We start from the raw sequence: 24,412 nt of genomic DNA on the forward strand, positions 1-24,412 counted from the left end.
ACCCTGCATCCCACCCCCTCCACCTTCCTCTTAGTGCTGGCGCAAAAGCAGATGGCCTTGTCACTCTAGACCATGTGTCCCTTCAGGAATTATGTTCTGCCCTCAATAAACTGTCCCAAGGTCACTTTACTTCCTAACAATCTACATTCACATGAACATTGCTGACAAAATCAAGAATATTTGTGCTTCTTTCTCTCATTTCTTTAACTTTTAATACTGAACTTGAGAAAAAAGAGCATCTGAGCAGAGAAGTGATTATATCCGACATCCTTTCTTTTATTTTACCAACAACTAATTAACTCCGTATCTGAAAGCACTTGTGGTGGCTGGACGTTCCGACTGAGGGCTCTTATGGAGATGCGTATGGGGCCCCCCCTATAAACCCTCGCCTCCCCCTCACCTCAGAGTCAGCAACTGATGCTTAGAATAGTTCACAAAGTCGGACATGTTCCTGAGGTTGGGTTTCAACCGCACACACTCGTGCAGCACATCAATAGGATCAAAGTTTTTGCCTCTCGATGGCAGCTTTCTCTGCTTCAACTTTTCAAGTCTGGGATGAAAATGTGTGCCCGCAGAATGAGGGAATACCCGAAAAGCTACGTTTTGAGTAGTTATGCAGCAAAACTGAAAACCTTTTTTCAGAATCCCACACCATCCATCCATCTAAAAGCTGCTCCTTGTCTTCAGCGTCATTAGGTGGATGAGAAGTGGGGCTACAAGAATGACACGTTTTCAGTTTTTGAACTATAAATCCCCTTTTGGGCAGATTGACAAGCCGTTTAGGTTGAAATTCAGTCACAGAACTAGAGACTAAAGAGCTGTAAGTGAATTTAAGGGGGAAGATTGTAGACCTGCACAAGACTGAAATGGACTACAAAACCATCAACAAGAGGCTGGGGGTTAGGGTGACAACTATTAACCAAGATCAGAAAGAAGGAGCACTATAAACCAATTTTGAAATCCTTGCACCGGCTCCCAATCAGCTATAGGATTGATTTTTTTTAGTTTTTTTATTATTTTATAAAAATGTTTCAATGGAATTGGACCTTCATCTTCCTCAGAACTACTTTTACTTTATGACCCAGAGCCTTCAGGTCCTGAGGGTGCAGGTCTGCTGGGGGTCCCAAAGGTCAGAACAGATCCCACGCTTGAGGCCTCATTCCAGAACCGTGAAACAGCCTGCCTGAGGATGTAAGCGCTTCATCCACTGTGGGGTTTTTAAAAAATCAAACAAACTTAAAAACCTTTTACCTTAGCTTTTAGTTTTCACATTTCCTCATAACTTGTTTTAGCAACTTTTTTTCCCTGTTCGTTTTTGTAGAATGTTTGTTTGTGTTTTTTATGAATACTATTTTTCTTATCTATTTTATGTGAAGCACTTTGAAGGAAAAAGCTCCATAAATAAAACTGAATTTGAATTCAAATTGTGCCAAATTTGTGAATGGCAACATGACCATCAATCCAACTAGTTCCTGCATGGTGGGGTTTCCATGATCATGAAAACAGTGAGTAATAGGTCTAAAACAACATGGCAGTTGATGATCTCAAAGCAGCTGGAACCACAGTCACCAAGAAAACCATTGGTAATACCTTAAACCGCAATGGTTTAACATCTTGCAGTGCTCGCAAAGTAGCCCTGCTTAAGAAGGCACGTGTGAAGACCCGCCTAAAGTTTGCCAATGAACACCTTCATGATTTACAGAGTGACTGGGAGAAGGAGATGTGCTCAGATGAGACCAAAGTGGAACTCTTTGACATCAACTCAACCTGTCGAGTTTGGAGGACCCAAGAACACCAACCCAACTGTCAAGCATGGAGGTGGAAACATTATGGTTTGGGATGTTTTTCTGCACAGGGCTACTTTACCAAGATGGGAGGATGGATGGAGCCATGTACTGTCTAATCCTGAGTGAGGTCTTTGCATCTTCATCATCACATCTTTGCATTTTCTGTTTATTCCACACCGAAAACTTGAAATGCAGCCTAAAACAGTACGACAAGCATGAGATCGTGCATACAAATTAACTCATTTCACAGGAGACAATAGGTTACTTCATTACTGGTCGTCACAAATCTTCTGCTAGATGGTCCACGATAACATCACAGAAACAGGAAGCCAGAGAAATGTTGCTGGAAAAAATTTTGTTCTTTGGAATTGTTTGCGTGTGGACGACTGAGTGAACACATGGTTAGGCCAAGACAAACTGCCAGTTTGTAAGGAGGATTTTTATACCTCTTATGACCGAGACCACAGAAGTGGCAGGGTTAAACTTTAAAGTGTTTGCGTCTCCTTTCTTGCACTTGTCTCTGAAAACATATATGCAGCCATTACAGCTTGCCACCTTCCACAGCGACGGGATGCAACTCCACACTTCAGGAAAGCGCAGCCGCGTGAAACTCTCCAGGAGAGGGTTGTAGCACACCAAGGAGTCTCCTTCTGCTACGATGAAGATGACATCCATGTGAACGGCGGCGTGCATGCAGCCCGCAAACGGCAGCATGTATGGTTTGATCTGGCACTTTTGGGAGGATGTGTCGAAGCACTGAATGAGGCGAGAGGGCTTCGTGAAGAAGTCCATGTCGTTCTCCTCCCCCCCAAGCAGGTAGATGGTGCCGCCCAGGTTGACGCCAGCAGCTCCTGACACCGCAGTATCCAGCTGGTTGGTCTCTGTCCACATATTGTCCTTCACAGTGTAATAGATGACGGCGTTGGACAGAGAATCCTGCAACGTCTTACCTCCTAGAGAGTAAATGGCATCCTCTAATGTGACGGAGACCATGGTGTGATGGAGGCGGTCTCTGGGCAGCGGCGCACAGCGCTCCCAGTCCATAGTGTGCATGTTGCACTTCCACATGCGGCGGGGGATAGACCCTCCTACCACATACAGGTCACTGCCATGTTTACAAGCCGCTGTGATCTGATGGCACAAACTGTTCTGACCGCTCACACTGATCGCATCGTTCTCATCACAGTGAAGAGATACTGCAAGCGAATGAGTCCTCGTCTCCTCTTTGCCAATCAGGTATATGTGGACATTCTCACCGATTTCCTGAAATAAGAAAAAATAGAGAAACTTTAGAGATGAAAACTAGGTCAGGAGGTCCAGTCATCAATCAGATCTGTGATATAAGCATTTCACTGGAACCATGACGATTCTAGGAAGACTTTTGTTCAAATAGAGTCTTTGCTCTGTGGGTGCTATCACTTTTTTCTTGATGCCCGTAACAATTAGCTTTGAAAACATCAATTAGTATTCCTAAGAAAACATATCTGTTGAGCTGACTCCAAAGAGAAACTTGTTTTTTTGCTACCTTAAGATTCTCTTTAAGGATGCAAGAGAACTCCTCCCTCTCGACCTTGTTATGGTTTATCCATGCATCGATGGCCACTGTTGGGTTCTGAGAGCTTGGTACTCCATCTGAGCAGAAATGCAACGGACTCAATTCAGAAATTCTAGAAATGTTTTTGAAATGTTGCATCATTTAATCACTATTATGCAAATTAACTACTCTGGATTTTGGAAGTTTCGATAAACCAATGCATGCGACAACAACAAAAAGCAAATGCAAGTGTAAAATAAACAAAGAATTGCAGAAAAGCTTTTAGTGTGGATACTAACACAGAAAAGGTTTTTATAACTTATTGGATTGTGATAAATCGCTGCATGTCGTGGCATAATGTTACCTTTGATAATGTCCAGGAGTAGACAGAAAGGCAGATTGAGAAATTCTTCAGTCTGATGCAGCTGAGCAAGGTGTATTTTTGCACAGTGTTTGGCTGCAGTATACAGCTCCTGGTCACTGTGTCTGTCTGCCAGCCACATCACCTGAAACAGAAGAAAATATGTATTAACATATCTCAATTATTATATGGTGAATCTGTGAAGGGGAAAAAAAATCACCTGTAAACAGTTTTTGACCTCCACTGTCCGTGAAAGGAAGCGGGAGCATTCCTCAAACAGTGCGGTCAGCTGGTACATGTCTGCCATCTCGTATGTGTCCTGCAGCTCCTCCACTCTCAGTTTGATTGTACCATGATATATGTAATCAATCAGCAGCTGAAAGACGGTGGCACTGACGTCTTTCAGCTCAATACTGCGGTTGTGAGACTCTTTGAGGTTGGATGTGAACATGGAGCGGAAGAAGCTGCTCTGTGCTGAGAGCACCAGCCTGTGCAAGTTAAACTCTTTGTCATCAACTGTGATGGTCACATCTGCAAACAGGCCATCCTCCAGGCACAAGTCCATGATACTCTTCACCACACGGCTGGAGTGCGAGCGGTCGGTGAATGTGTATCCAAGGAAGTAGTTCTCCTCTCCCACGGAACCACCGGCATTGAGGCCGCCGTCCTCACCGCTCTCCATCTTTGCTGGTTGCTTCGGATAAAGACATACGCATGTTTATATTCACATGTCAGTTTATTACACACAGATTTACAATCTATAACGCGTAATCTAAAAACCACCAATACATTTTGATGAGGAAAACCGTATTCCATTAATTAATAACAAAATACATCCTAGTTGGCCTGTTTAGATGACCTAATGACATTGGCAATGCAACACCTGAGTGAGTGTTTCGTTTCTGTTATTAATTTAATCATAAACGAAACATAAGTTGGAAAACAAAGATGAGCATAAACAAACTTTTAGCAGATGACTGGATATTCGTTTCTTTCTTGACCATAGTTGTCTTGGTTAAACAGATCCACATAACTAGTAAGAAAACAGTGGATAAGACAACAAATAGCTCAATTCCATTCAATGATTGATATAAACGTGCCCAAATAATTGGTTTATAAAGATAAGTTCATGAGAAAAGACGTTTAGTCCCAACTTCTGTATTCTCCTTTTCTATTACAAGACACGTGGTAATATAAACAACAAACAGTTAACAAGGCTACTGGATGGAAGGATGTTGGGCGGCTAAGCTGCAATGGCGAGAGCTCTGATGATGTATTGATTAGCTTAACTATAGCTAGCATTATAGCGCACCTCAGCTGGCTAGCTGGTTGCTGCTCCCGTTAAAAAGGGATGAATCATAATATTGGCGAAATAAACTCAGAAATAATTCTTCATTAATGAAATTGTCTTAAATACGTAGACGTGATTACCTTAAACAAAACTACTTGAACAAATATATGCTGCTGAGCGATAAACCGGAAGTAAACAAAGTATTTCAGTCAAGCAGCAGAACTGATGGGTTAGCAAATTACTGCCACCTCGTGGTGAGGAGTATCGCTACAGCTAATCACCTCCACTTGATGCTTAGATATGACATATTTCAAACGAGGGTGGGGGGAAATTTTCCAGCGTCATGGATGACAACCTCTTCTGAGGTATGAGTAGTATTTTCCTTTACTCCCACCATCTTGAATGTTTTTTCTACAGCGTGTTTTTGTGAAGCAAAGAACGAGAGCATCTGTTATTGGATTTTCTTAACTGTTTGGATCAAGGGAAAATGTCTACCATTAAAAATTCTGGATTTACTTTGCAGTGACAAAAAAGAAGAGTCATAAGACACACCTCCTTAAAACTTGAATTAGAATAAATTTAATTTATGCTTTAAACAGCATTGGTTGGCTGGTTCATATGTTTTTTCTTAAATTATTTTTATTATTATTATAATCATTAATTCGTTTTTTGCTCAAGGAATTCTGTATGGGGCAGAACATTCGAGATCAAGACAAAAAAAACCAAAATTATTGCTCCATCTGGATTTAGATTCCTTTCTCAAAGCTGGAAAAAATCTGTGCTATTCAGTCCACATTTCATCTTCCTTGGTGAAAAAAACCGTCAGCTGACAGAGTAAAGAGAGAGCTCAGTTTGTTGGAACTAATCAAGAAAAGAAAGACGAAGGAGAAAGACCATGAGCCCACATCTTAAATTCTCCCTCTTGATCATTTTGTGGTTTTGTTTTGATCACGTTACAGGTAAGTAAATGAAAAAGATTATCTGCAAACATGGACTGATGCATAGTAATAGGGTCGAATGTGCACTACAGATGGTAAAAAGTGATTAACTGCAGAGAGGCTCAAAGACTAAACTAAGATCAGTGAAACCTTTTTCCACAAAAATGTTTTTTTGTAGTTGTGGCTGAAGGCAGACATCCTACTTCGTCTCTCCCAGATGCAGATCTGATGTTTGAGGTACTTTCTGCTCTCATATGTGTAAGTCTGTGCACAGCTGAAGGAGATATGCTGTTTTCCTGACAAAAACACGGTTTTCTGTCCTGCACAGATTTTGCTCGGTGGCGTCACAGTAGACCGGTATAACAACGTCCTCTTGCAGGACGAAGAGCTGGCATCGATGAGGCAAGGACGAGACTTCCTGTCTCAGATCAACGATGGCGTTCCCAAAACTCTGACTTCCATGAAGCTCTTGGCAAGAACTCTTGAGGAGGGTCAGAAGGCGCCGCTGACTCAGGGTCAGTTTGAGACTGTTGTCCTGAGCGTGGCGTTCTCTGCCCACCAGGCTTACAGTCAGAAGAGCACAGAGGAACGCGAGGCGTGGGGGGAAGTGCTCCTCCAGCTGGCAAACACCACAGTCAATCACCTGCGAGGAAGTTTTCTCTTCAATTACGCTTAAACGTTCGCCTGAATGTGAACAGTTGAGTGAATAAATCAGCTGCCTGTAATCTTTCTCCATTTGTTGTCCCACCAATAAATCCAGTTTTTATGAAAGAATAGATTTATTATTGTTAGATAAAAAAGCTGTTTAAACAAGGAACAATCTGAAACATCCAAACAGGAACGATGAAACAGACAATGTGATGGGCCGTTTTACTTCTTGGTCTACGTTTTCTTTTTCTTGGAACATCCGGTTTTAGTCTTGGTCTCAGTTTCTTCCAGAGAAGCTAGTTTTTTCTTAAGTTTTGGCTCCAAAGTCGGCGTCTTCCTTTCCCTGCTGGAGCGCTGCTGGCTCCTCCGCTGCTGCCTCCTCGGATCAACAGCAGAGGATTCCTCCTTCGGATTGTGCTGACCGCTGACTAGAGAATTATCGTGGTCCCAGACCAGCACCGTCACACCTGAGAGCAATGAAAAGATAACTTAAGAAAGATTTTTCTCAAAAAAAAACTAAACGAAAAAAAAAAAAGGATGAGCAAATGCTTCTGAAGAACTCACCCATACAAGATCCAATCACGTCACCCATTGGGCTGAATTTGTTTATCTGTGAATACAGAACTGTTAATGCTGACAAACTTGCACGTTTCCTTTGTTTGATCTGACAAATGTCACTCACAGACTTGATTCCTAAAGCAGTGGCGTCATACAGCTGATAAACCAGCTCTGCAGTGTTGGAGTCATAGATGTCAATGGTCCTCTGGTCACCAGAGCAGATGCGGTCGTCAGGGTAACGTCCAGCAACAACGAGGTCATACGTAGGATGCCATGTGGCCTACAGAATAAGATTCCCCCCAATTAACATAATTGTTTAGAAAGATCTTTTCATGCTTATAAAAAAAAGGAAATGTGTTTTAACAGCTGGAATAGAAAATAAAAGCTTGAGTCAACTCTTTCTGAGCACAACTGCAAGATATATCTGTTACCAAACCATGAGCTATGTCATGCACAAATGACTGAAAATTATTTTCCAAGCTTTTAATGTCAGGTTTTGATTTTTGTTGTTTATGCTTAACTAAGCTGTAGAAGTGACAGCATTGGACTGTCCAATGGATTGAAGCGTGTGCAGAGAATTGACAAACCTTGATGGGGGTGAGGTGCTGAAACTGTCTGTGTGGGTGCTGGATGATTTGCTGAGGCTTTGACCAATCACAGGATGAGTACACTCGGATCTGGTCCTGTTGGTCTGTAGTGAGCAGCTTGGTGCAGTCCAAAGGGTTGAAATAAGCTGTAAAGTAACAACAAATGTGAGCCTCAGAAGAAAAAACGTATGTCAAGCGTAAGCAGAAAAGACGATTAGAGTTTCTAATCAGGTTTCTAAAATGTTGTGGCCGTTAGCAAACATGTTTAAAGTCCCACTCCGATCATCTATTGATCTATTTTAAAAGCGTTCCCAGTGGTCTCTTAATTGTGATTTTGCCGTTTTTAGCCAAAATCCAAAAACCTGTGTCGTTTTCTAGGGCAATTTCTGCAGTGAGGCAGTAATTCATATAAAAAATTTCCTCAGAGTTGGGACAGTTGACGCAGAGTAAGCCCACCCCCTTCCTATCATCCATCTGTGGATAGCTTACAGCCCCTCCCATCCCCAACCTAACATTGCAGGCGAGCAATATGGAGCCATGCAGACATTTTGGAATACAACCTGAGTTGACAGGCCTTTCATGAGGCATCTCGTACAGGAAACTCTTTCTGTCCTTCATGTTCCTCAAGTCCCAAAGCTTCACCGTCCGATCGACGGAAGCAGTCGCCAGCAACCAGTCGCAGCGGGGGTTAAACTCTGCATGGGTCACCTTGCCTTTGTGCAACTTCTCACTGAAAATCTGGAACAACAAAACAGATCAAATATTTGCTTCTTGTCCTTCCAAATATATACTTTTAGCAAGCAGTGGATTGACTGCTCAAGGCCCAACTCCATTGAAAAACACTTGCTCAATGGGATGACTGTTGATTGGGTTTCATGATTTTCCTTCAAGGAAAGCAGATCTTTTCACTCACTTCATTGATTATTTCACACCCATTTTTGATAAACAGATCATCCTCTTTTTAATCTTGGAAACACGTTTATCTTATATTTTTAGCAAACCTTATCTGGACTTTATGGTGAAACCACCAACGAACTTTTTCTTCAAATCCCTGACAGCTTTGGAAATAAAACACAGAACTTTTGCTTCTGCCTGAAAGTCCCCAGGAAACAGGCTGCTGATGAGCTTTGTTTTTTCGAGTTATTTGGGGATAAGTAGATGGATGAGAGAAGAAAGTCAACAGAATTAGAATAGAAACTGTCTAATTGTGATCATAAATGTATTTACAAACACGAAAGCACAGTCTATTCAAAATTACTGACATTCTGATAGAGTTAAAGGTGTCTGGAAAAAAAATGCACAAAAATGAGTAAATAATGTTTCACCTTTTGGCCGTTCAAACTGACGAGTAACAGCTCTCCCATGTTGTCCCCCGTGACGAGCGTCTGTCGGCTCACAGACACGTCAACACAGCAAAACCAAACGCTGCGGGGAAAAGAAAAGAAAAATTGTGATTCTGTTTTACAGTTTATCTAGCAAAACGGCTTTAAAGAGGTGACAAATTAGTTGGATTCCTTCCCATTTCCTAGTGTTTATCCACTAAATATTTCTTGTACTTTTAATCCCCACTAAAGTAAAGAAAAACTGAATTTGTGTTTTAAAACATTTACATTGAACAATAGACAGACAGACAGATTTTTTTTGAAAGGCAAAAAAAAGCTGTTTAAAATAATTTTCTACATTTTCAAAATTATAACTAAAGCAGTTAGCTTCAATTGAAAGCGATACATTTAAGAAAACGAGTGTTCGTCACTGCCAAGCATTTGCTTTCCTTTCTAGTTTTCTGACCAAAGATTGTGATGATTGTGGTCACAGTCTTGCGTTTTGGACAGCAGGGTAGGTGGGTGGCCTTCAAAGCTCTGCAGGGTCAGTTTCCCCTCACCGGTTGCCACATACACTCTGGAGGAGTCTGTAGGGCAGAACTTCATCCCTCCAATGAAGTCTCCGGCTCCATTCTGGGCACAAAAGCAGGAAATGCAACGACATAAGACAACTGCTGAACTGAGACTTGAAACCGAGGGCTTGAGCAACTTCGATTCTGAGAAGCAACAACTCGTTTTCCCAACTATCCAACTACTCTGCGCTGAAGTCCATCAATCAGAGAGTGGAGGCACAGCTGGAAAACAAGTATAGAATGGCAGTTCTTGGGTACTAGAGTTGGGCAGCCATGTTTAGACAAAGAGGACTCATATGTGCTAGAGCAACTTCTTGGAATTGTCGCACTTGACTGTGGAAGCACTGCGTATCCCCTATAGCTGAGCTGTCCAGCTGAGTGGGATGTTACAGTTTTTCTCAGTCGCTTTAGTACAATTCTCAGATCAGAATGAAATTCCCAAAACTATTTGTTCAATCTTCACATCATGATGTCACTTGTGCACATCATATAAGCAGTTTCTCACTTCTATGAACAAGTTGCAATTGCTTTGGTACATTCATGCAAATGATTATGTACAATTCTCTGCTCTTTGCTACATTATCAATTGTTTATGTCATGTTGATCAAAATGTATTATATAGTTCACTGTGCAATAGTCTTACTCCTCAAAACACCTAGTCATTAGTTCATCGTATAAGTCATTAACTGCAAAATGGTTGACCAAGTTGTCATAATGTGACAAACATATTTCGCTGCATTGCAAGCGAAGATATTCGCTGTGATGTGGATGAGAATTTGTGGCCTAACATACAGGAACGACAAGACGTGTCGGAAAACCACACCAATTCCTACTGCACTGCCTGTACTGTTGTACAGAATATTGTCCTATCTTTTTTTTCCCTTTGTGTTACTGTTTGCAGTGGGTTTTTTCTATGTTGGTATGACATGGTCTGTCAACAAATTACAATATGAATAATAAAAGTGTAAATGTGAATCTTGTCCAGTCTCTTGCAATCAAACAAAAAAGGTGTAACTTACGTTTTACAATAATTGTCATCAAAACTTTAGCCATAGTTTACATCAGAACCTCCCTCTAAAGTACACAGTTATATTGACAACATGACTAAGTCATTTGACTGTCTTGTTCGTAGACAATGACACAAGGACTTGACATTCTGATGGCACTGACATGTTCAATGACATAAAGACTTAGTTTTCAGAGATGAACTAAAGATTTTGAGCAAGTTACAGGCTTTTGCAAGAAATCCATAGTGTTTTGCTGTTTGTACAAATTGTTTTGAGAAATGCACACACATATTTGCAAACTTTAATTCTGATCTGAGAATTGTACTAAAGCGACTGAGAAAAACTGTAAGTGGTTAAGCCTATCAATCTAATGAGAAGAATGAAAAATGCATTGTCAAGTCTATCTAAAACATATGGTTGTGCAGAGTTGTGTGACGTTTTGCAAGCACGAACACACAAAAAGCTGAAATCCTGAAAGAAAAAAAAATCTTATGCAACTTCTTTGGTTAAAACTGTGCTTTTTCAGGAGCTCACCCCTTGGATGAAGCTTTTCTTTGTGGGCTTTTCAAAGTCCCAGAGAAAGATGTCTCCACCTTTGGAGGCTGCTGCTAGTGTGGTGGGATGGGTGGGGTGCCACTCCAGACAGGTGATTCTGCGATCGAAGGGGCTGGTAGCACCATGGAAATGATAGGCGGAGAGAGAGCGGACAAAGGGCTCCTGAAGACACTGCAAGAGGCAACAGCAAAAAGAAAAAAAACCCAACAACATTCCATCATTTCAGATAGAATATTCAGAATCTGTTTTTAAACCACCAATTAAAAAGAATAAATACAAAAGTCTATAACTATTTTTTTTTTTATCATTTGTGACCAAACTGATTGTTACTATTGGGTAAAATCCATAAAATGCATTAGGGATTTTTTTCTGTTTAGTAAAATTCTTCTTCTCCAATCAAGTCTTCAGACAGAAGCCTAGAGAAGAGGGCGCCTTGTTCATCAACTGGTCTGCCGTCTCTGTTCACTTCAATGCATTGATTTGCATTTGGGTTCCAGATTACACTTGACAGACTAAATCTGTTGTTGGTGCATTTTTATTATTGTTATTTTTAAAGCAGACAGCCCCCTCTTTCTGTCCATACTGACTTACCTGTCTCATCTGAGAATGCAGACTTTGGCCTAGACTGTTCCTGTAAATGTAGTGCAGGATGCTGTTATGGCCATTTCTCCTCTGAGCTGTATGGGGCTTGACAGGTGGACGCTCTGCAGTGAAATTCATTCAAATCAGGATGATGACCTCAGAGTAAACTCATGCAGTCCCGTTAGTACTGCTCACCTGGCTCAGAGGTCTTCACTTCTATCTTTTCCTTTAATTTTTTGGAGAGTGATGCTCCAGAGTCTGCTTCAGTTCTTTTTTTCACTTGACTCTTTGGTCCATTTTCACCTGGTTTCGTGTTCTTCCTTCTTTTCATGTCTGTCAGAGTTCGACGATATGACACGAACAAAACCACTTCTGTGTACTTCTCTATCTTTCCTCTAGAAAACCCCGTAAATGTGCAGTTTACCTGTAATTGTGGAAGAGAACCGCCTTAATCTAAAGTCTATGTTTGCATAACACGGAAGCGCACGTGACTAATGGCAGCAGATGTTTTGTAACTTCAGCCCATGACAGCTGGTGCGCGATAGATGGCGCTGTTTATTTACAAATTCTCCCTTTTTTCAAGAAACTTTATTTAAAAACTTGATACAATACAACAGACTAAAGAAAACGCTACACACTGTGAAACTTGCACATCATCAGTCAACAGTACAATTAAAATGTTTTTGTGTGTGTGCATTTTTAACTGGACAATTTGATGTAAGATTTTAAGTTAAACCTATTTTAGTTAATTATCAATTCTGAATTTCTGAATGGTATATAGTTTTAGCATTTTCCAAATTAAAAATCACCCATTATTAAATGCAACAACAACAATAATAATAGTAATAATAATTGTTATTAGTATTATTAAGATAGATAGATAGATAGATAGATAGATAGATAGATAGATAGATAGATAGATAGATAGATAGATAGATAGATAGATAGATAGATAGATAGATAGATAGATAGATAGATAGATAGATAGATAGATAGATAGATAGATAGATAGATAGATAGATAGATAGATGGATAAACTACACTTGCATCAGGTGGAACTAAACAAACGTTTGATTTCATATATAGCATGCAATGGTGCATTCCCCTGTTTATTTGAAAACATTTTTTTCTGAAAGGCTCCGAGTTATGTCATATTAGCTCAACATGCCTAAAAAAGTAGTCAAATTTGAATAATTTAAAAACTTTAAGACAAGCAACCAACAAAGCTAATCTTTAAAAAAATTACACAAAGTGCAAAACATCATAATGCAGCATGTCCATAAACAGGAGAACAACTGCCATATGAAAATGTATTATGTCGTGTTTCAGCAACAGGCAAAAATAACATTCTTTATGTACATATCAGTAAATTAATTCACAAACCTACCCAAAATGCAACATAAGCATACTAGAATTACAGTCTTTTTTCATGGTAAACGTTCGCTCCTTCTAATATTTGATTAGTTTTCTTACTTTTATAAATTTACTTTTATTTTTTAAAAAAGTAATTGACTACATCGACTGCTGCGTGTTTGCAAAAATATTTTTGGAATTTGGTCAACTCGGAAGTGACGCAACACACTCGTGTTCCTTGTTCTGAGATCCTATTGGCGGTTGTGGGATTTGAAAAGTTCTCTGGCGAGAGGCTGAGTCGGGAAGATTCAAAATTTGAGCAACAACTGGAATCGAAAGTAGGCTACAATGAACAGACAGGGGTAAGTGAATTTTATTAATTTAACTTAGACAATTTGTTACAAACGTATTTATATATCGTGCAATTTGTTGTTACTTCTTGATTCCACGCCTAACTGACAGTTAACGAACTAAATAACGGATTTGATTTAGCTTAGCATAACGTCGTTGCTTAACCATAAGACTAACGTTTGGCTTAGTTGATTATTTGGGCCCCCTTTAAAGCTAACGCTTATAGTGATGTCATGTTTTCTCCACAGGAAGTTCAGGACACCCCGCAGGCCAAAAAAGCCTCTGAACAACCAGAAAGACCCGGTTGGAGTAAGTGTCAGTAAATCAAGCGAAATCTCTTCCAATAAAATTTAAGCCACATGGTGTGCTTTGTTTTGTTTTTTAAGGTCTACTGTCGCGTGCGGCCTCTAGGAGGAGGAGATGAAGAATGCTGCATTGAGGTCATCAGCAGCACCACCATCCAACTTCATGCTCCAGAAGGCTTTAAAGTAAACCGCAATGGAGAATACAAAGAGGTAAACACATTTCTGATTCAAGAAGCCCTAGATTACAAGGATTAACATATATAGAAATTCAGTTCATGAGTGCTCGTCTTGTATTGATGATGTTATTCCTTGTGACAAATGGATGCACTAAAATGATGTGCCCCTTATTTCTAAATTCTACACAAATGTTTTCTTTTACGGCTCAAAAATGTTCATAAACTAGATTATATATCTAAACAATAAGCTGTTCTAAACAGTGATATAACTGTAAATAATTATTAAAATACATTTGAAGAGTTAACCCACAAGAACTGGAAAAATTAAATAATGTAGACCACAAAAACACATTTCTGGTATTTTGCTGTTACACTGACGTCACCATGGCTTCTTATGGGTTAATGCAACCAAATGAGGGTCAGATGTTTCCATGTGTATTTATCTATAAGTGTGTATCTGAAACTGAATATAGGACAGTGGGTGCACTGGGTGTAGTAATACATTTGGGCATGGCGGTGAGAATTTATGACTTTTACTTCTCACTGCCTTTTGGAGTTTTCTTATTCCTTTATTTATTTTGATCTTGTCCTATTTTTCCTTTTAAAGAATGACAATTTTTTTTTATCATCATCAACAACCATAACCTGTTGTATTTTGCAATAACTTTCCAGCACTTTCTAAGTGTTTTTGCAGCAGGAGATATATTACAAATATGTAATCCAACACAATGTGTTGATTATGCAACACTCTAGATTATTTTTGGTTTATTTGTTCATGTTTGCAGGAAAAAAGTGTTACATAAGTAGTTTGTTACTTTGTTTATTTACTTGGTTGAAATTAAAACCCTAAATATGGATTTACGAAAGGGGAAAAAATGGTTATAATTTTCCACGGATCAAACAAAGCAGGAATGTCTGCTGTTTTGTGTGAAGTGACGATGTTTTCTTGGCTACATATTTGAACCATTACTGTATCAATGCTCTCCTTTTTTTCTTTTTTTTTTTTAGACGCAGTACTCTTTCAAAAAAGTCTTTGGAGTCTCTGTATCTCAGGTTGAGCTCTTTGAGCATGTGGCCAGACCTCTCGTTGATGATCTTATTCATGGAAAAAACGGTAAGATTAAAAACCTAATACAGAAATAAAGTAGTTTTTTGTTGCTGAGATGTTGATGAAATGCAGTCAGATGGCACTTAATTTCTATTAGCAGTTATTTTCTCTCAAAAGAGTCTGAAGCCGTTCTGTTGAAACAGCGGATCCACTCTGCTTCTCGCAGGTTTACTCTTTACATATGGAGTGACTGGAAGTGGGAAGACCTTCACCATGACCGGGTCTCCAGGTCAGGGAGGATTGCTGCCTCGGTCTCTTGACATGATTTTCAACAGTATCGGGCCCTACCAAGCAAAACGTTATGTAAGAGTGGCTTACAGAGATTTTCTTTTTCTTTTTTTTTTTTAAATCAGTATTCATCTGTTTGGATTTATTTCTTATTCTCTGTCAGGTTTTTAAGACTGATGATAAAAACGGTATGGAAATTCAGTGCGAGGTTGATGCATTGTTGGAGCGCCAAAGGCGGGAAAACAACTTGTCTGTTCCCAAAACACCCTCCTCCAGGTAAATACTGCTTTGTGCTGTTGGAGGCTTTTTGGAATATATGTTTTTAAGTAAGTTTAATGAAACATGTAGCTGAAAAATCAAAATGATGGCCTTTAAAGTTAGTGGGTCTAAATACTTACAGCTAAACCTTATGAAACTGTTAAATTAGGCATTAAAAAGGGAAATGTAAATACATTTGGTATGGTTGTATAAGTTCTCCATAAATCAATCAAATATGAGTCAAATTTAGTATTTTCTTCTTCTTTTAGACAAAGGATTGAGCCTGAAATTGTAGACATGATCGCCCCCGAGGAGGCTTGTAAAGCAGATGGCGTGGACGAAGACAGCAGTTACAGCGTCTTTGTGTCTTACATAGAAATCTACAACAACTACATCTACGACCTGCTGGAAGAAACTCAGGAAGAAGCAGTCAAACCAAAGTGAGTTTCTTGGGGTTTATTTTGGGTCTTTGTGCATGAAAGGGATCTATTAAATCTGTTGACTATGTGATTCAGAGGTAAAGCTGTTGTTTAGTGTTTGAAACCATCGTTCTGATGGCACAGACTAAAGGGAATATTGAATTCTTTTCTTTTTACTAGGTGGAATGGTGGAGGTACCCCTGTGCGCCAGAACACTGAGTTTATGTATGTGAGAAGTGCATACCCTTTGATTAGACATTAGAATAGTTGCTGGGTAACATATGATGTTATAACTTTTTACACTTTTTTTTAAATTTATTTGACAAAGTAAATGTTTCTGCTTGTAAAAGTAACACTTGTTCCCTTTGGTATATTAAACTGTCATGACACAATGAAAGTACAGGGATGGTTAACCTTTTTCATTTAACTTCATGATCCAAAACTTATTCTGGCCTCTCATTTTTGCGAAAACCTTGAGGCATACATTGGAACTAAATAGTAAACTGATGTTTGTTTAAATACATTTTATTCAGTAATTGTAGTAGGTACACTCACTGCATCAAATACAGCTTTCCTACATAAAAGCATGGCTACAAAGCTTAACTATGGCTTTTCAAGGTTTTTTTTTTATGCCGAGTTTCCTTTGGGTGGCTAAATGCATGTCTCTCTCTATGTGTCTGTCTTTTGTGTTTGTGCAACATCAGTTGTGTGTCATCTTTTTAGATATAAAAATTGTGATTATGTTGTCACTGTAGACCCCCCCAATCTAAAATCCTAAGAGAAGATCAGAACCACAACATGTATGTGGCGGGCTGCATGGAGGTTGAAGTGAAGTCTGCAGAGGAGGCTTTTCAAGTATTCTGGAGAGGTGAGTTTTTGTGAATAAACACCCATGTTTTAGTTCAGTCAGACGGGAGGGGCAAAAGCTTTAATGCCCACGTACAGCAGTGATGATTTTAGATGCAACTGACTTGGAATTGCTGACTTTTTGTCAGGCTCTGTCCAGGAAATGACATCTGTTAATCTTCTCTCTGAGCTGAGCGGTTTAAGACGAGTTGTAATGATTATAGAAATGTGCCCACAAAAAGTAATTGTGAAAAATAAAAGTGCTCCAATTGGTAAAAACTTTTTTTTAAGTTGCCAGTTTTGTTTCTGCAGGTCAAAAGAAGAGGAAAGTTGCAAACACTCGGTTGAATCGGGAGTCGAGTCGCTCACACAGTGTGTTCATCATCAAACTGGCCCAGGCTCCTCTTGATGAAGATGGTGACAATGTTCTTCAGGTCAGGCGGCTGTTCAAGAGCGTAAAATGTAGGAAAAGCAGTTTGTGTACATTGTACTTTCAACACTGACCAACAGGACAAGAACCAGGTAAATGTCAGTCAGCTATGCCTGGTTGACTTGGCTGGAAGTGAACGCACCGGCAGGACAGGAGCTGAAGGCACTCGGATTCGGGAAGCAGGTCGTTTATCAAGCACACTTTAATTTAGATGTTTATGAAGTTGCCTCTCGGCTCTAACAGTTTGTGTTTAATGCAGGTAACATTAACCAGTCTTTGCTCAATCTGAGGACGTGCATCGAGATACTTAGAGAGAACCAGATGTGCGGCACAAACAAGGTGCATATTGCTAAAATAAATCTGGACATCAGTTATGCTTCAGACCATCGGTAATCAAAGTTTTCTGTCATAGATGGTGCCTTATAGAGACTCCAAAGTGACCCACCTGTTTAAGAACTACTTTGATGGAGAAGGAAAAGTCAGAATGGTTGTTTGTGTCAATCCCAAGGGTGAAGACTATGAGGAAACTCTGGCAAGTTCCTTTTGTTTTTAATAAATAAAACTGTGTGGTGGTTGTATAGAACAAAACATCTCTTTAAACTTACTTTCCCAAACTTTTGCTGATTTGTTTTTTTCCCCCTCACATTTCTGTGAATTTAGTGTAATCTGACATGAGACGGGTTCTGTCTGTGCAGCTGGTGATGCGGTTTGCAGAGATGACTCAAGAAGTGGAAGTGGCCCGTCCTGTAGACAGGCCCATATGTGGCCTCACTCCTGGGCGTCGGCACAAAAACCAGGCATTTAAAGAGGAGTTGTGCAAGCTGGATGAGCGCGGGGCTCCGGTAGAGACTGGTAAGATGTTCACCAAACCTGCCGAGGTCTCATCAGCTGATAGAAGCAGTTTAGACAGGATTTTGTTCGGAGCTATTAATATACCTACTAAAAATGTAATGGAATAAAAACTTTTGGATTCTGCTTTATGTCTGAATCATGACATTATCTGAGTTGTGCAATAGGATCTTAAATAAGTGCAGAAGGGCTGCATTCATTCATGTTTATTGAAAGGCTTCATGGCCTCTTGTGTACTTTTTTTTTTTTGTCCTGCAGACTTGACCGCCTTCCTCAACAACCTGGTGCTCAGCCTCCCACCTCTGCCTTCCTGTGAGCTGACCGATCCGAGCGATGATGTCACTCTGCCTCGGCTAATCGAAGCTCTGCACAATAGACAGAGGATCAGACAGACCATAATAGAAGAATACAACAGAGCAGGTTCCTACAGTTGTTTTTTTTTTTTTTTTTTTTTTTTTAAAGCTCAAACTTTCTTTTTCTTTGAAATATCATTCAGTTTCTCATTTTGGCTTATGTTTCCTGTCTTCTGTGTTATTGGTAGCCAACACAATGAAGTCTTTGCTGCAGGAGCTGGACTCCAACCTCATTTCCAAAGAAAACTTTATTCATGAACAAAATGGAAAGCTGATAGAAAAGGACAAACTCATCCAGAACAACATGGCAGAGATTGAACGCTTGGAAAAGAAGACCAAAATGCAAGAACACAAGGTAGGAGGGGGGTGTTTTAGTGTGAATCTTGCATATATATGGAAGTTATATTTCTTATGGTCTTGTGCTTCAGATGGATATCCTGCAGAAAACAACAAAGATCTATGAAGAAGATAAGCGGACTCTGCAGCAGGAGCTGGACACGCGGGAGCACCGGCTGCAGAGGGAGCTCTCCGATAAGAGGCGTTTGGAGCAGCGCATGCACGGCGTGGTTTCAGACACTCAGCATAAGTGGGAGAAAGAATGTGTGAGTTTTACTTCTTCAGTACAGAAAACTCAAGACATGACGTATTTCCTTAGGCCTGCATTGAACATATCTCACAGGAAAAGTTTTTTTTTTGCGTGTGTGCAGGAGAGGCGAGTAAATGCGATGCAGCTTGAGATGCAAAACAAACTCTGGGTGAAAGATGAAAAGCTGAAGCAGCTCAAAGCAATCGTGGTGGAGAGCAAGGCTTCCACTCGTCCTGATCCTCCACCGCGCCAGAGCCGGCTTCAAAGGCCCTCCAGAGACGAATGTCCCCCACCAAAGAGATCAGCCTCACCTTCTCCTCTACCTGTATGTTTGCCTTTTTTACTTGTATGTAAGAGTCATTGATTTTTCTGGTGTTTTAGATATTGTAGTATTATAAGTCAAATTAAATAATTTTTTTCATTTTACTATAGCATGACTTTAAACAATCTCAAAACAAATTTCTCAAAACTTTCTTGGTTACTGTAATGTTAAAAAGGATGGTTCCTAAGAAGTAAAGTACTAAAATCAAATTGTTTTTTACTTTGAAAAATGAGTATTCATAAAATACCTGAACCGTTTCACCCCCAGTAATGTTTAAAAACTGATTTTCTTAAATGTCATGTGAAAATTCATAATTATCAATAGATTTTCAGCCTTTTAGTCTACCAGTTGTATCATTTTTTTTAAGGCAAATGTTATTGATTTTGGGTGGAAATTGACAAATTAATAGCTAATTGAATCACATTGAATCATAAATCAAAGGCTTCAATAATTTAATTGTATTACCAGCCCTACTTTGTTATTATTCTGAATGACTGCTGGTCTCAAGTAGTCCAAACAAACTGGGCTTTTAAAAGCTCTTAAACAGTCAGGCAGAAAAGATAGTTACAACCATTTACTGCTATTGTCAGTGTTTCTGCACAAAACTTAGTTCCTAAAACCGGTTCTGAAAATGTCACATCTTTAAAATCAGTTCTTTGTAAGTTCTACAACCCTGAAACCTCCAAGATGTGATTCAAAAATCAACTCAATGTACCAAAGTTTTAGTAGGTTCTGAAAAAGATATTATCAATGAATCTTTGTTGCTGCTTTTATTTCAACTTCTAGCAAATCTCAATGTTCCTTTTTATTATTTATCTGCAGTTTAATTAATTTTCATTAAGTTTGGGGTTTGCTGTATTTCTGTGATGAGAGCAGTATGGGGGTCCAGGCTATGGTAGTTAGAAGTCAAAAATATGCTTTATTATATTCTTTTTAAGATATTGCAAGCACAGAAGGTTTTTTTAAAAATCGAATAAAGATCTAAACCGAGCAGTAAAACGCTACATCTGAACACAAAATGACCAAAAGCAGACCCTTCCTAAATGCTACCTATTACTGCTGTTTCTGGATCCAGGAGGACATTTATGTTAAGCAAGAACAATATTGATTGAGACTGAAAGTTTTCCCATTTCTTTATTTTCTAAAATCATAAATAATTGAACAAACTTCCCTTGAATTGATTACAGGGTTATTATCATTTTAACAGTGGAATAGTCTTTTTTTATGCCATTTCTTTTTCCCCATCTGTAATAGTGTATCTCCACTTTGATCCCCAGAGCCCAGTTCGTTCTCGTCCCGTCACTCCCGTTACAAAGTTTCAGCCAGTCAGTTCTCCTAAGGTTGAGGAGGTTGAGATGAACCCCAGGTTTGATGTTCCCAGTCCCAGCAGCAGTAGCCTTTTATCGGTAGCTGAGTCCATCACTTCATGGGAGCAACGGGCAGCTCTGGAGAACAGGCAGGGTACCCCGAGTGCTAGCACGCCTAAAAGAGACCAGTCTCCAGCAGGTCCTTCAAGCAGCCAGGAGAAGAAGACAGTGTGCTACAGGAGAAGAAAGGGAGCCTGTTTTGCATCCCCTACATATGCCCTAGACCTAATAGAGAGAAGCTACAGGGTCAGTAAGTTAGCTGTAGGTGGTGATGGCATGAAATTATAGTTTTGGATTTGTTCTTGAATCCCCAAAAGTTTAGCATTTCAGTCTTTATCATTTACACAAAATATGCGTTTTCACTGTTTGTATTCTAATCCTTTCATCTTCACATCAACCTGAGCAGACTACGACACCAGTTCGGCCGCTGCACCGGCGGTCCCGTTCTGCCGGCGCTGAAAAGTGGGTTGACCACAAGCCGACCTCTAGCCTCGATTTGGGGACAGTCTTGCAGCCTGTCATCCCCAATTCCATCCAGGTGTCTGCACCCAATGAAAAGGCCCTGTCAAAGTGTGACAGATATGTGCTGACGCACCAGGAGGTCGCTTCGGATGGCGAGGTCCAGACCAAACTCATTAAGGTGAAGCATGTTGCTAAAATGATGCCAAAGACATCCTTGTTTGATCTTCTCCAGTTTGATGTTATTTTTACTTTGTGTTCTGAGAAAATCATGCCAGTAGTTTTCCTCACAGGTTTCCCAATAAATGGAAAGATTTAATTTGTTGTTTATTTCATTTACAAATGAAATGTTTTGATGAAGATCTTTTCTAATGTTTTTTTGCTGAACTCCTCAGGGGGAAGTGATTAAGACTAGAGGGGGAGGTCAAGCAGTTCAATTCACTGACATTGAGACACTGAAACAGGAGCTCACCACAGTCCCAAGGTAACAGAACCTGATCACATATTCATGTATGGTCGTGTCTCGCTAAATTGGGGTTCACCTTTTGGAGTCTTGCTCTCTCAGATTTTTATTTCTTTTTTTTGTGTGCAATTTTGCTTGCTTTTTCTTTTGTCAGCACATTGTGTTCAGCGTCCTGATTGGCTGTAAAGCATTGCCAGTTATTCTCCTCTGTGCAGTGCCTCTTATTGAGACTGCGTCCAGTTTGCAAAACTTTCATAAATCTTTGATTGTGAGCAGATATTTGTTTTGGTTCTAAGATTCTGGACGCATTTTTCTACAAAGGTTTGATCATTGAGAGTTTAGTCAAGAGAGAAAAGTGTTTACACGTTAATGTCTTAGAAAAGTGTGTACGGTAATGAGGGTTTTTACAATCTTAAAAAATCTTTAACAACTAAAAAAAATAAAGATGAATACTTGGTGGATTTCTTCTTTTCTGGGTTATTTTTAGAACTTCTGCGATAGAAGAAGGACCACTGTGTTGGCCTTTCTCTTTTTGCTTTACCAAAGAGCCTTGTTTTTTTTTTTGAGAATTCAGTTATCACACTTTTGCTCATAAATGTATCAAAACTGTCCAAATGTATCATGAAACTCCAAAAACCCAGACTTCAGATTGATGCAGCTTCAAGAAAGTTATCCCCTGCCCTTCAACTTCAAAAACCACTATGCCCCTAGTACTTAAATAAATAAAAAGACTCGTGAGGCTGCCATCATAAATCAAATGTCATTTTTTATGAGTTCACATTAATGCATCACCATGGAGGATTAGCTGTAAATTTAAAGGGTGCTGTTTGTCCTTTTCGGATCTTAACGGCTCCCTTTGCATGATGGCCATAACGGCGCCCTCGGCTTGTGGTTTAAACTGCTGTTAAAGTAGAAACTGACATTTGAGTTCAAATATTTTATGGAAAGACATTTCTATAGCATCACACCTCATACATGCAGGTACAAAATGTTGCAACAACATTTTTAGTTTCATGATCATCCCTTCATAAAATGGATTGGTCGGGTCCCTCCTAGTCTTGTTAAAGACTCATTTCATGAAAATGTTTTAAAATGTTTTTGTGGCATTTTTCTCATAATGGAGGACGTAAGAAAGTTAATGAGGTGCAATGATTCATTTTAGCAACTATTCAATTCATATGGTCGATGATACGTTAATTTTAAACAGTCTAATTCACTTTCACTGACCTAACATCTTAGCAAGGGAATCGATTTGTTTATTTTATTATGATTTTTTGTTTTTGTAATGTGAATAATGTGTGTGGATGGGTATAAAGTGTTTGTTTGTATTTTTGTTTTCCTCTAAAGTCGCAAGAGGAAATCGTCAGAAGGTGTTTCCCCCAGTGGGGATCAACAAGAAGGAGATTGGACCGACGTGGAGACGAGGGTAAAACAGTCGGACTCGTTCATTTAAAGAAAAGTTCCACCTTTTGGTTTGAAAATGGCGGTCAACAAGACCAAACTTTTGTTCTGTATTTAAACATTTGCTGCTTTATTGTATAAAATAAAATAATCGGGGGGCGGCCGTGGTGCAGCGGTAGGGCGGTCGACCCATGATCGTAAGATTGCAGGTTCGATTCCCGCTCTGCACGCCCATGAGTCGAAGTGTCCTTGGGGAAAACACTGAACCCCACCTTGCCTCTGGTGGTAGGCGGGCGCCTGTGCTTGGCAGCGGAGCCGCCACCAGTGTGTGAATGTGTGTGTGACTGGGTGAATGGGTCTGTGACTGTAAAGCGCTTTGTCCTTGTAGGAAGAAAGGCGCTATATAAGTATACACTATTTACCAAAAACATTCACCTCTGGGGTCATGGTGGTGTTAACGCCCATTTCAGTGGATTTGTGTTCTTTGTGCTGTTGTAGTAAATCATTTAAGTTCTAATTTAGCACATTTTCTTTGTCCTCAGTGCTCTGTGGCTGTGGAGATGAGGGCCGGCTCCAACATGGGCCCTGGTTATGAGCATCACGGGATCACCAAGTAGGCTTTTAACTTGCTAAATTAGATTTGTGCGTTTCAGTCTGAGTTTATCTGCTGAGCGTGACTGGAGTTAACGGTTCTCACTGTTGTCATTTTAGGCGCAGAAAACCCTGACTGCTTCTGAAGGCTGCAGCACTCCTGTCTTCAATACTCTCAATCCGTGCAATAATTTAAACTTTTGTTATTATATTAGTTAAAGTCACTATATTTAAATATTTTCCACACTTTTATATATGCAAAATATGTATGTATGTAGGTCACCAAATCTTGATTGTGAATATTTTTTTCTTCCTCAAGTTGTTACTGGGTTGAGTCACATGTGATTCCTGTGGCCTTTCAGCTTTGAAAAATGTTGGCACCTGATTTTAAAGCAGCCACAGTTGCTGCCTTCCAGTGCTGTTTTTTCTGTCAAATATAAACATATTTACCCTGGAATCAAATTCATTTTCTGAATTCTTGTCTTCTTTGACTGAATGCCTACAGATGGAGTCACAGACACTAGATGGCAGCATAAGACAGCAGAACATTGTAATTTGGAGGACAGACAGCAGCTGCACTAAGACTATCCAGAGTCATTGAACATGTACTTGCTATAAAGTGTGAAATTTCCACTGATCCAAATTGCTTTCGTTTGTCTGTAATCAAACAGCGGGATGCATTATTCAAACCTGAAAAACTGGTTCCTCTTCCCTTCACAAATGTTAATATTGTGAACACATCTGTGCTAAGAGTGGAGCAACTCTGTCATCAAAATTTGATTTGAATCACCAGATGACATTTATA

At 39.7% G+C, this 24,412-nt stretch overlaps 4 protein-coding genes and 1 non-coding gene across 10 annotated transcripts; 3 read left to right on the forward strand and 2 right to left on the reverse strand.

Annotated features, from left to right (window-relative positions):
* Positions 1–1,932: 1,932 nt before the first annotated feature.
* Positions 1,933–5,279, reverse strand: kbtbd4 (kelch repeat and BTB domain containing 4). 3 transcript variants are annotated; one of them, XM_004069600.4, is made up of 5 exons: positions 5,114–5,279; positions 3,903–4,376; positions 3,686–3,827; positions 3,313–3,419; positions 1,933–3,050 (listed from the first exon to the last, which is right to left on the reverse strand). In XM_004069600.4, the coding sequence occupies exons 2-5, from the start codon at positions 4,362–4,364 to the stop codon at positions 2,190–2,192; spliced, it is 1,572 nt and encodes a 523-aa protein (XP_004069648.1). In that variant the 5' UTR covers positions 4,365–4,376; positions 5,114–5,279; the 3' UTR covers positions 1,933–2,189. The 3 variants fall into 3 exon arrangements, with proteins under 3 accessions (XP_004069648.1, XP_011474377.1, XP_011474376.1); XM_011476075.2 differs by lacking the exon at positions 5,114–5,279 and adding an exon at positions 4,995–5,104; XM_011476074.3 differs by lacking the exon at positions 5,114–5,279 and adding an exon at positions 4,647–4,963.
* Positions 5,280–5,367: 88 nt separating this feature from the next.
* Positions 5,368–6,679, forward strand: fam180b (family with sequence similarity 180 member B). Its single transcript, XM_011476077.3, has 3 exons — positions 5,368–5,932; positions 6,090–6,148; positions 6,240–6,679. Exons 1-3 carry the CDS (start codon positions 5,869–5,871, stop codon positions 6,585–6,587), a joined length of 471 nt encoding a protein of 156 aa, XP_011474379.1. The 5' UTR covers positions 5,368–5,868; the 3' UTR covers positions 6,588–6,679.
* Positions 6,673–12,386, reverse strand: ddb2 (damage specific DNA binding protein 2). Its single transcript, XM_020704020.2, has 11 exons — positions 12,167–12,386; positions 11,938–12,075; positions 11,752–11,864; positions 11,140–11,331; positions 9,493–9,659; positions 9,030–9,129; positions 8,265–8,442; positions 7,705–7,850; positions 7,242–7,397; positions 7,124–7,169; positions 6,673–7,026 (listed from the first exon to the last, which is right to left on the reverse strand). The coding sequence occupies exons 2-11, from the start codon at positions 12,071–12,073 to the stop codon at positions 6,794–6,796; spliced, it is 1,467 nt and encodes a 488-aa protein (XP_020559679.1). The 5' UTR covers positions 12,074–12,075; positions 12,167–12,386; the 3' UTR covers positions 6,673–6,793.
* Positions 12,387–13,346: 960 nt separating this feature from the next.
* On the forward strand, positions 13,347–24,073 carry LOC101170342 (kinesin-like protein KIF23). 4 transcript variants are annotated; one of them, XM_023955765.1, is made up of 24 exons: positions 13,347–13,457; positions 13,695–13,755; positions 13,833–13,961; positions 14,936–15,041; positions 15,202–15,338; positions 15,427–15,539; positions 15,791–15,961; positions 16,121–16,165; positions 16,696–16,808; positions 17,099–17,220; positions 17,297–17,399; positions 17,476–17,555; positions 17,629–17,748; positions 17,912–18,068; positions 18,324–18,485; positions 18,607–18,773; positions 18,847–19,020; positions 19,126–19,329; positions 20,604–20,939; positions 21,100–21,333; positions 21,548–21,636; positions 22,963–23,041; positions 23,559–23,629; positions 23,728–24,073. In XM_023955765.1, the coding sequence occupies exons 1-24, from the start codon at positions 13,444–13,446 to the stop codon at positions 23,741–23,743; spliced, it is 3,003 nt and encodes a 1,000-aa protein (XP_023811533.1). In that variant the 5' UTR covers positions 13,347–13,443; the 3' UTR covers positions 23,744–24,073. The 4 variants fall into 4 exon arrangements, with proteins under 4 accessions (XP_023811533.1, XP_023811535.1, XP_023811534.1 ...); XM_023955767.1 differs by lacking the exon at positions 20,604–20,939; XM_023955766.1 differs by lacking the exon at positions 16,121–16,165.
* Positions 16,884–16,979, forward strand: LOC111947591. Its single transcript, XR_002873471.1, has one exon. It is a non-coding gene; the product is annotated as a Z30 small nucleolar RNA (small nucleolar RNA).
* Positions 24,074–24,412: the final 339 nt, after the last annotated feature.

The sequence above is a fragment of the Oryzias latipes genome, chromosome 6 (assembly GCF_002234675.1).
Source record: "Oryzias latipes chromosome 6, ASM223467v1".
In the NCBI taxonomy this organism is placed as follows: domain Eukaryota; kingdom Metazoa; phylum Chordata; class Actinopteri; order Beloniformes; family Adrianichthyidae; genus Oryzias; species Oryzias latipes.

What these genes read in the sequence shown, in the direction of transcription:
- kbtbd4 (XM_004069600.4), bottom strand. Translation starts at nt 4,364, where the DNA reads ATGGAGAGCGGTGAGGACGGCGGCCTCAATGCCGGTGGTTCCGTGGGA. An exon ending in AGGTCAAAAACTGTTTACAG is followed by an intron (nt 3,828 to 3,902) that starts GTGATTTTTTTT and finishes CTTCTGTTTCAG; the next exon opens with GTGATGTGGCTGGCAGACAG. An exon ending in TCCTTAAAGAGAATCTTAAG is followed by an intron (nt 3,051 to 3,312) that starts GTAGCAAAAAAA and finishes TTCTTATTTCAG; the next exon opens with GAAATCGGTGAGAATGTCCA.
- fam180b (XM_011476077.3), top strand. Translation starts at nt 5,869, where the DNA reads ATGAGCCCACATCTTAAATTCTCCCTCTTGATCATTTTGTGGTTTTGT. An exon ending in TTGTTTTGATCACGTTACAG is followed by an intron (nt 5,933 to 6,089) that starts GTAAGTAAATGA and finishes GTTTTTTTGTAG; the next exon opens with TTGTGGCTGAAGGCAGACAT. An exon ending in ATGCAGATCTGATGTTTGAG is followed by an intron (nt 6,149 to 6,239) that starts GTACTTTCTGCT and finishes TGTCCTGCACAG; the next exon opens with ATTTTGCTCGGTGGCGTCAC.
- ddb2 (XM_020704020.2), bottom strand. Translation starts at nt 12,073, where the DNA reads ATGAAAAGAAGGAAGAACACGAAACCAGGTGAAAATGGACCAAAGAGT. An exon ending in AGTGAAGACCTCTGAGCCAG is followed by an intron (nt 11,865 to 11,937) that starts GTGAGCAGTACT and finishes ATTTCACTGCAG; the next exon opens with AGCGTCCACCTGTCAAGCCC. An exon ending in CGTGATTGGATCTTGTATGG is followed by an intron (nt 7,027 to 7,123) that starts GTGAGTTCTTCA and finishes CATTGCTCTCAG; the next exon opens with GTGTGACGGTGCTGGTCTGG.
- LOC101170342 (XM_023955765.1), top strand. An exon ending in ACCAGAAAGACCCGGTTGGA is followed by an intron (nt 13,756 to 13,832) that starts GTAAGTGTCAGT and finishes TTGTTTTTTAAG; the next exon opens with GTCTACTGTCGCGTGCGGCC. An exon ending in GAAGAAGCAGTCAAACCAAA is followed by an intron (nt 15,962 to 16,120) that starts GTGAGTTTCTTG and finishes TCTTTTTACTAG; the next exon opens with GTGGAATGGTGGAGGTACCC.